This window comes from Cyphomyrmex costatus, unplaced genomic scaffold (assembly GCF_001594065.2).
Source record: "Cyphomyrmex costatus isolate MS0001 unplaced genomic scaffold, Ccosl1.0 scaffold223, whole genome shotgun sequence".
NCBI lineage: Eukaryota > Metazoa > Arthropoda > Insecta > Hymenoptera > Formicidae > Cyphomyrmex > Cyphomyrmex costatus.
In genome coordinates, this window is record NW_017276291.1 from 92,647 (window position 1) to 103,178 (window position 10,532).

The following is a 10,532-nucleotide window of genomic DNA, read 5'->3' on the forward strand; positions in this document are numbered from 1 at the left end:
GATCCACTTTTCATGGTCAGTCACAAATCTCGATGCAAAAATCTCTTTGTTGCCTAGCAAACAGAATTTCGGAGTTGATTTTTTGTCTTTCAATGTCTCTTGGCTTCAGTTCATATGGGATTCATTTTTCTTCCTTGTAGATCTTTCCCAAGGCTTCAAACGATCGGAAATAACAGATCGAGCACAATTTAATGTTTCTCCAAGTTGTTTTTACGTTTGATATGAGTCTTCCTCCACCAATGTCTGCAATTCTTCGACTTCAAATGCTTTTGGCCGTCCAGTAGCGGAATTCTCTAAATAACTTATCGATGATTGTCGCTATCATTAATTAGCGACAGCCAATAGTAGGATAATCCTAAAAAAAAGCTCGGCTCTCATTGGATGAGAGCTAGTTAACGATAACAATAATTATCGAAAAAACGTTTAAAAAATTCCGCAACAGAACGCTCTTTGTCCTCCACATCAAAATCACCACTTTGAAAGCGTCGAAACTATTCTCTGCATGTTTCATCGGAAGGAGCACTATCACCATAAACCTCTACAAGCATTCGATGAGTTTCAGCTGCATTTTTCTTCCATTTGAAGCAAAAGATTGACAGTTCGCGCAAATGACGCTTATTTGGCTCAAATGTCGACATTTTCGATGCAATAAAAAGCATTGTTATTGATGTAAACTTATACTTTTATGTACGGAATTTTATTGACGGATATTAAAACTAAAAAATTAAGCTTGGTTTAGACATTAGAGTTATCGACAGTTCTAGCTATAGTTACTCGCCTCTAGATGGACGGAACTTTTCGACACACCTAATATTTGCATAATCAATTTTGTTCATAGCTATAATAACATTTTCTTTGTCAATACATATTAGAATTGTTTGTGGATTGTCTTTAATGAATTGTCTAGTCGTATAAATAACGAAGAAGTAATAAAATCGTCTATTATCGTAAGTAATAAACTCATTCTATTATTAATTAAATTAACAATTTTTAATTTTAAGCATTAAGGGAAAGAACTTGTTTCGCAAAGCGGTTTATTATTAATTTTTAATTTAGCTATATTTTTTTTGTTTTTGTTTTTTATGTGTTTGACCAATTCTATTAGTCTTACCGCATACATAAATTTAATAGATGACACATTATGAAGACACATGTAATAAGATGGTAACACGGTAGTATTATAAGGATGACGAGTATTGATTATAATTAATTGTTTATTGTAAAGAATTATATTAATAATCGAAACTTTTATATTAAAATAAATATTTTCGTGATTTGTATAATAAATTACATATTAGCAAACAACTAACTAGATTATAATAGCTCTCATTTTTATATATTTAAAAAAAATGTAATGTTTAATTATGGATCACACGGATACAAAGAAAAGAAAATCAGAGCTCCTCAAAAAAGCCACTTACTTCCTCTAGCTTGTCCGAAAGAGTGAGAGATATTGATCCGTCATTCTAATCAGATGACATCGCTCTATATATGTATAGCGTTGAAAATCTAGGCTGTTCTAAAATTTACTGCTAGTACTGAAAATTTATAATATTTGTATAGATTTTTAGTATTGGCAGTAAATTTTGAAACACAGCCTTAGTAATGATATCGGGCGCGAAAATCAAATAAAAATTAATACCTGTTATTTTAAGGTAATTACGCGCGGATGCTTTTAATGAGTAAACTTAAATTCTAATTTTAATACGAAACAAACAGTAATACTTTTTTATTATACGTAATCTTGATTGATAAGTGCCTTGACTCTACTCATTTTAACAAAGAGTCGTTTTTGCTTTACAACATTGAATAACTCGGTGAAGAGAAAATCGTACAACGCCTAACAAAAAAAAAGCAAATTAAAAGTAAAGATCAACTCTTTTGAATGTTGTAAACTGCATTTATTATACTTGTGAGCGAAAAATAATTTACATTAAATTTGCTAAAAAATGATGAAAAAGACTATTTGAAAAGATCTCTTTATTGCGAATTCGTTATTTAAGTGAAATATTGAAATACCAATGTACTGCTACACAACTTTCGGTATTGAAGCCACTTTTAAAAAGTTTTACCGTTTAATTTCGCGCGTGAATGTATATCTGCCAATTTAAACGTTTCCAATTTTATATACGTGAAGCTTATCAAAGTGTAGTGATATAAATCGCCAAAAAACTGAGAGCCTCGCCTGCATGGAAATAAAATTTGCTTGTGTCGTGCGGTAAACCGAAGCAAACAGTTAAAACAGGATATAAAAAAAATGAGACAACGTGGTTCACAACGCTTCCATTCTCAATCTATGTTTAACGACGAGAGCTCCGTCGATTCATCGGTGTTGGAACTGGCCTCATGTTCGGATCAGTTGGTTGGTGCCATTTCGAATAAATATTCAGATCCTGACGAAAACGTAATTGAAGTGCCCATTTCGTCGAACGATACTGACGTTGGCGCAGCATATGAATATCTGCATTGCCTTGACGGACGACATACGAGGTCTGAGAGGTATTTTTTAGTAGAAAAAAACATTTGGTTTAATTCTATCTTAAAAGGGAAATCCCCGAAATAGTACCCTTGGATTTCGATGTCAATTTTTTTGATAATTCTGCAAATTAAAAAAGAAATTCCGTGTTCAGCGATTTTTCCAGATAAGCTTTAGTTTTCGAATTTTTAAATTTTGAATATCGGCGCTTACCTATGCAATAGGTGTCCTTGTTTATTCTATTAAACAAATACACATATTATATAAGTCGTGGACTAATAATACGGTCTTAACGTAGTCTATGTCCCGAGTTTTTACGCGAACCGGTTATTTGCGAGCTCCAGAAATTATCGGCTATTCGTATTTTGTTCTATAGATATCGCACACTTCAGCACTATCTGTGTCTCGAACTCGCATTCTTTAATTTCCAACACGAGCACTTAACCATCTGAGCCAATCTTACTGCTTGCGAAACATATTAATGGAACGGTTTATCTACGCCACCCAAAGCGCAGCCGATTTTCAAAATATAAAAACTCGTAAACTAAAGCTTATTCGAAAAAATCATTGAACACGGAATTTCTTTTCTGGTTTGTAGAGTTATCAAAAAAATTCACATCATAATCCAAGGGTACCTTTCCAGGGGTTCTCTTTGTTAGTTAAATTTTTTATTTTGTGCGTTTGTCGTGTGAGTGCGTGTGCGTGTGTCATGGGAGAGAGATAGAATGAATAAATAAATGTGACCCCTTTATTTAGTTTTCTCACTCATTTTAAGTACATCTCTTACATATAACTTTAAATATCTCTTTCCCTCTCCCCCTTCCCCTCCCCCCTCTCTCCTCCCTCCCCCTCTCCCTCCCTCAAAAGTGTATTTTTTACTTTGTTTTTTAAACTACTATACGCATTTATTATTTTATGATATTTTATTGAAATATTCTCAATCAAATTCAAAATTCCTATTTTCGATTAAAGCGGATGTTTGTACTTAATAATATTTTAATATGTAATGTTTACAATAACATTTTTTACTTAATTTTATTTTAATTATGAACTGACATATAAAATAATACAAAATTTGATTGTCAATCGTGATTTATCAATGACGCTACAAGCATCTTAAAAAACTATAAATAGTAAATATTGAACTGGAAGCTGTTAGTGCCGATGACCTTGATCTATGTTGTCAAAGTCATCATCCTGTCAAAGTGATCTCCAACAGGTTTTAACCATCATTCGTTATTCGTTAAAAAAGTTAATAAGAAGAAAAATTGAAAAAAATAACGTCTCTTTTCTACTGTATACTGTTATATATTTTTTGAAATCAAATAAAGAAATTTATTTGATTTAAAAAAATAATGTTCAAATCAAAAAATGTTTTCTCTAATCGTATAGCAAAGAAACATTTCTTTGAAAAAACCTTTCTCTGGGTGAATATATGCACATGACTGACAATGAATTTAAAAAGAATTTAGAACAAATAATAATTTCACTGATGAAGACTGTATTTAAGTTTGAAACATCGTCTGTAATAGCAATTTAGATGTATTGATATTTAATAATAATTTTAGCGATTAACAACAGACTAAATGACTCTTTTAGTCTGATGGTTTGTATATAACGTTGTATAACGTTTTGTTGAATTTGCTGAAGTCTATGGGTCTCTTTCGTGCTGCTTAATTGGCGCCGCTCCTATCTCGTATTTCACTACTCATCGTAGTTGTCGGCGAATATTTTATATTAGTGACCAGTAATTGATTTTTAGTAACTGTATTGCTCTTAAAATATCAAAATAGTTTCATTAAATTATTTTGATATTTTAAGAATTATGCTTGCAGCAACGAAAGCGATGATTTTAATAATTTTTACACCAGAATTTAATTATTTTGGAAACGTGACATTAGACGATAGAATCGAAGTTCTTGTTTGAGTTTTGTATGTATCTGCTTAAAAATATTTGGTTAAAAGAATTTCCTTCGAAAACTCTTCATAAATAGGAATGAGATAATATTATGTTAGGGACTGATTGTAAGAGACGAAGCACAACGAACGAGCGCTCCCGCCAAGCGCATATATCTGCACGATGCATATCTGTTTATTGTTTGTTATACTCAAGCAGTAACTACAAAAATATTTTGCTCTATAATTTTACGAATATATTTTTTGAGACTACTATTGATTAAAGACAAAAATCGAAATTTTAACTTTATAAACCTTTATACTTCATATTTTATTAATATGAAATAGTTTCTAATAAAAATGGAATTTGTAATATCATAAATATTATAAGAGTGAAAATTCTTCTGTAAATATATTCTTGTATCCTAATATATAATCAAGATTTCCTAAATTTGTAAAATTTTTCAAAAAAGAAGAAATATAAAAAAGCCCGATTCTCATTCGGCGATGCATTTTTATGATTTTTCTTTAAAAAATATATTCTTTTTATATGTAAAGTGTCCTAAAACTACCGGATATTTTTTTAAGATCAGATTCTTTAAAATATTCTAAACAAAAATCCTAATATGAAAGTGTCGAGAATATTAATATGTATAATTCCTATTAATATGTATAATAGTTTCTTAAATTAGTGACGATAAAGTTCTTGAATCACAGAGCTAACATTTCGTACATTTAAATATAATATAACAAATAGTAAAGGTGTTATCATGAGGGTCCTCTTAATACTCAGATTATCATATAAATTTGATATTGTATATTGTTAAGAAATTGTTCTTGTTTCTATATGGCCTATTTGTATATTATATACGTATAATTAATGTCAAAATATATCATAAAATTGTTAATTCATTTGCGAGATATTACGACATACATGTGACAAACATCAAAATAAGTTTATAATCATGTTTTTGTCTTGTATAGTAAATATTTTTATAATAATATTTATATAAAATAATTATAAAATTTTTGATGTAAAAAGGATTTAAGATATTGATAAAATAAGACTTGCTAAAATAAATATATGTATATTTAATGCATTTATATCAAACTATCCACATAATAATTGTAGTAGAACATTAAAAAAAATTGAAAATATCAAAATTAATACAGATTATAAAACACATGAGTATGTACATTGTTGAAATTTATTGAGAGTATATAATTTATTGAGATATATATAATTCTTACTTATAATTAAAATGGATATAAATTTACAAAAAAAACTGATCAATAATTTAAATAATTTTTATACTTTTTTTAAAGTTTAACTTAATTTATATCGTCTTTAATATCTTTACATAAAATATATATATTGTACACAATACATACACAATAAAATTCTTTGTAGTGTTATAAAATTCACATTAGCATCATTAGTAAATTGATTATCAATTTACAAAATATTTCAAATTAGTTTTTTAGGCTTATATATTCTTAATTCTTTTTTTATAAATTGGCAGTTACTTAACTAACAATAAATCCTAAAGCGTTCTAAATCTATAATAATTTGTAAAAGTCAGTTACAGATAACATGTTTTTTTACAAGTTTTATCTGTTTGCATAATTTATAAGTATATCTAACAGAACGATTTTATGATTGGCGATCCACTAATCTGTTTACACGTAATTCGCTGCGATATAAGGAACAAAATTGTCACGTATGTAAAAAGATCATCAGTGATTGGTCGGATCTTTCGATATGCGAATACGCGCGTACAGCGATACGCATCATGGGACGATACCCTGACTAGTTACTTTTCCGTATAGACGCAGGAACAATTTCTTAATAAAAAATATTGTATATTGATAATTTTAGTTTTGTTAAGAGAGCCCTCGTGATAACATTCCTTCACTATTTATATTGTCATGCCTGAACGTGCGAAATGTTAGCTTTGTAATTCGGGAACTTTATTATAATTGATAGGGGTATCTAATTCACAGGGGTATTAGAGCCTCACTATTTTCGTATCAGGATTTTCAGCAGGGTTGCGTTCGGTTTTGTCGCTCATGCGTTTTAAGCGTTTATATTAATCACTTTATCTTTATCACTGATTAAACGTGAAATAGAATAGAAGAATTGAAAGAGTCAAAACTGAGCGCAGTAGAAATACCATAATTAATAAGTAGTAAAATATATAAATTGCTAACAATTGACTGTAGGGTTGGTTCCAGTGATTGCGAACCTTCTGGTATATTTCCCGTGAACTCGGCCGGCAGTTCATCGAATAGCAGCCTCTCGACAAGGAGTCTGGATAGTCCTAGTACCAGTTTGGAACAGGTACATCCAACCTCATCAGTGGCAAACGCGTCAACTTCGTGGGACAGTGATATCGATGTTGAAGCTGATCCGCCGGATTGGAGTCAAGCTGTCAGCGAAGATGTTCTCGCTCAGCTCAGCAACTCCGAGAAAAAAAGACAAGATGTTATTAACGGTGAGTAATTACTGTAATTTATGAGAAATTATATCGGTAATTCTATAGTAAAAGATAAATAAATTGATAAATGATACTATTTTACATTTCTATAATAGAGAATTAAAAAGTAAATTAGAATTAAAAAGTAAATTAAAGAGAGCTAAGAATAGAGTAATTTCTATTATATGCGTACTGAAAAAAAGAGTCTAGTTGGATTAATTGAAATCTTGTATATTCAACTAGTATGTCAGATTAAAAACACACAAATCAGAACTCTTGTTAGCATTACCTAGGTGAATATAATTAATTTCTTCCTGTTAAATCTACAAGAATTTCTCGTTGATCGAGTACATTTTTTTCGTGAACTATACCTGTAGAATTTCTTCTTGATCAAATAATGTCTTTCCATTAACTATGGATATATTTTGTTTCACGCATAATGTATTATTATTTATCCTTGTGATTTATCGAATGTAAACAAACATAAGTGATGCATTATGCGCATCATAATGCATCACTTGATGAAACGGAATGCACCCATAGTCTATATGCTACGAGATACTTACAAAGTAATATAACTATTATACAAAAATTTAATTTCCTTAATCTTTTTTTTTATTTTTGACCTACTGAGACATAATAATATCATAACTTATTGTTAATAATAATATCATGACATAAAACAATTTAAACAATACATGTTTGTCTTCACTTTTGCTCGAATCGTGTCGATTTATATAATGATAGAATCGCTAGAGTGCGTTAAGATTAACGTTAACCACAATTTAAATGTTGCGCATGTTTAATAAATATATAACTAGGAATTATGTAGATAAAAAAAATTTAAACAAATTTGTGCGTGCGTACAATTTATTATTTGTTCTACTTGTAAAATCTCAAGTCCTGTTATAATAAAGTAAAATTCTGCTTTAACCAAAATGCGTTTAATAATATACATTTGTTAATATAAGCAAACTATTTTTCTTAGTGTATTTTTTAAATCGTTCTATTTGAGTGCTACTATCATTATTCAAATCTAATAGATTATTCCTTTCATCTTTTTACTGTTACATTTATTTACATTTCTATCTATATTTTTTTTCAGAGCTATTTCACACCGAGCGCTCTCATGTTCGCGCGTTAAAAGTTCTTTCACGCGTCTTCCACAAACCTTTATTGGAATCTCAAGTGCTACCATCAGATCAGATTCAGCTGCTTTTCCCTAATCTGGCTGAAATGTTGAAGATACATTCACAATTTAATCAAGCGATGAAGCGAAAGAAAAAGGAAAATCCATGCGTGAGTGACGTAGGCGAACTTCTATTAGAGATGTTTGACGGTGAAGCTGGTGAGAGATTTGAAAATGCTGCATCAATTTATTGTGCTAAACAGCAAGTTGCCTTAGACGCTTTGCGCGATCGTCGACGTAAGGATTCTAAGTTAAACGTTTTCTTAAACGAAGTGGAAGCAAATCCATTATGCCGCCGGCTTCAGTTGAAAGATCACATACTAACTGGCATGCTGCGACTCACAAAGTACCCGTTGCTCTTTGAAAATCTCGCTAAGTACACGCCAGACAATAATGAAAAAGAGAAAGCAGCCATATTGCGTAGCCTCGATCGTAGTAAAGAGATTTTAAGTCGGGTGAATCAGGCTGTGAAGGAGGCCGAAGACCACCAACGACTTACAGAGATCCAACGAACAATCGATCGATCAGCTTTTGATAAATTTGATCATCCGACTGTGCAAGAGTTCAAGAACCTTGATATTACAAAACGCAAGTTGATCTATGAAGGGCCGCTGCAGTGGCGACGTACTGAGCCGAATCGATCGATGCCAAATCGTTCGGTGCCGAAACCAGTCGATCTGCATGTAGTGCTGCTCGATGATACGATCTTTTTTTTGCATCGGCAAGACGATAAATATCTGCTTAAATTTATCAATACGACTAACCAGGCGGGCAATTCCGTGCTGAGTCCGATTGTGAAGTTATCCACTGTACTAGTGCGTCACAATGCCGCTGAGAAAGATTCCCTCTATCTTGTCAATACTTCGGAAAATGGTGCGCAGATGTATAATCTAGTGGCACCGTCCTCGGCAGAACGAAAACTTTGGTGCAAACACATCTCCGAAGCTGTGGAGGCTTATAAAGCGCGCGACCGACAAGGCAGGAGATCAACGCCGTCCGCTACACTGGCGGAGGAGCCAACACACTCGATGGAAGACGCATCATCTTCTGGAGTAGAAGCGGATGGTATAACTGTTGAAAAAGATCAGCTGCAAGATCGAGAATTAAGGGATCTTGGACAAAATACTGCTGGCATGCAAGAGCATGATGAGGAAATGCCGGAAACTACCACTGTTACGGGAACTCCTACAACTGAATATACACAACAGCGGATACAATCGACCGAGTCGCCAACAACAGGTTGAAAATTGCTATATTTATTATGTAGATATTATAAGTTTATTCTGTGATCAGTAGATTTTTGTGATACAATAATTTAAATCAAATTTTCCAAAAAATTTTTTACATTTATTATTTTAAATACAAATAAGTGAAGATCATATTCTGTCAAGTTTTGGGGTGCCTAATAATATATTATATGAATTTTTACAATGTCTAATTCAAACTAAGATAGAGCGAGGTCCGTGCGAGCACGGAATGTAAGATCCGGGTTTACTTCGCCGAGGTAATATTTTTCGCAGTAAGAATTAATTATTTACAGTTTTTAATTTATCATTCGATATTAAGACCGATTTAAGATGCGTAATCAAAATTGATTTGGACGTGTTGAATTTGAAGTTTAAAATTCTCTAATATCCGGGAAACTATGAAAATGCAATTTTTTTCTGCTTTGCAATTAATTAATCCGAATTCAGATTAATAACGAATTTGTTAATGTTTTAGTAGGTTTTATAATTTTAAATAAATTTATTTCTAGTATCTCTGTGTAGAAAAAAACATTATTAACATTATTGATCACTTTTTTGGTACACATAGGTATGACTGAATCTCTACGAATGGTCACGTGCACTCAACTATCATTAATAGATCCATTGGAAGTTCATGTGGAAGCACCACCAGTACACGTTGCAGAACCAATTCTTACGCCAATAGGTAATTTGCGTAATATTGTGATTTTATTGAAATGAGATAAAATTTGTGTTATAACAAAATAAATTTTTAATATAATAGCAAAAATAAATTATGAATATATTTTAAACTTTTCAGAATGTCTGAGGCGTAAGGATGAAATAATTAAAGAAGCTCTGCGCGAAAAACAATTATTAATGGCAGAAATATTGAATATCCCTAAAGAAGATTTTGAACATGTGGCAGATATAGCGTCTGAACCATCCATTGTGGAAAAAGAGCCTGCTGAATTGATACTTGCTGCTATTACTCAAAGTATTTATTAATATAAAATTTATTGTTAGTACTAAGAAGCAAATTTAGTCTTAATAATTAGTAATAGTAATTGATAAAGAAAGATGTTAAGTTAGGACCGTTTTTCGGCCTAACAAAAGTTCCGAGATGTACAAATTTGTATTAAATGGCTAATCAAGCGAATTTAAATATATAGCTTATCTTGGGGAAACATTAAGATCGTGGGAAAATTCGTTTTTAAAATTCTTAGATTTAGATTTAAAAAAGTGATTTTATCATATATATATATATA

The 10,532-nt window shown here is 31.2% G+C and overlaps 1 protein-coding gene across 7 annotated transcripts in view; it reads left to right on the top strand.

Moving 5' to 3' along the window:
• RhoGEF2 (Rho guanine nucleotide exchange factor 2) overlaps positions 1-10,532 on the top strand; it is a 61,595-nt gene that overhangs the window by 44,181 nt on the left and 6,882 nt on the right. For 5 of the 7 annotated variants that reach the window (XM_018539857.1, XM_018539860.1, XM_018539856.1 and 2 more), the window contains 4 exons: positions 6,596-6,867; positions 7,955-9,277; positions 9,854-9,970; positions 10,085-10,261. In XM_018539857.1, the coding sequence (XP_018395359.1) occupies positions 6,596-6,867; positions 7,955-9,277; positions 9,854-9,970; positions 10,085-10,261 (1,889 nt within the window). The remainder of the gene's footprint in view (positions 1-6,595; positions 6,868-7,954; positions 9,278-9,853; positions 9,971-10,084; positions 10,262-10,532) is intronic. The other 2 variants (XM_018539859.1, XM_018539862.1) reach the window with 1 other exon arrangement.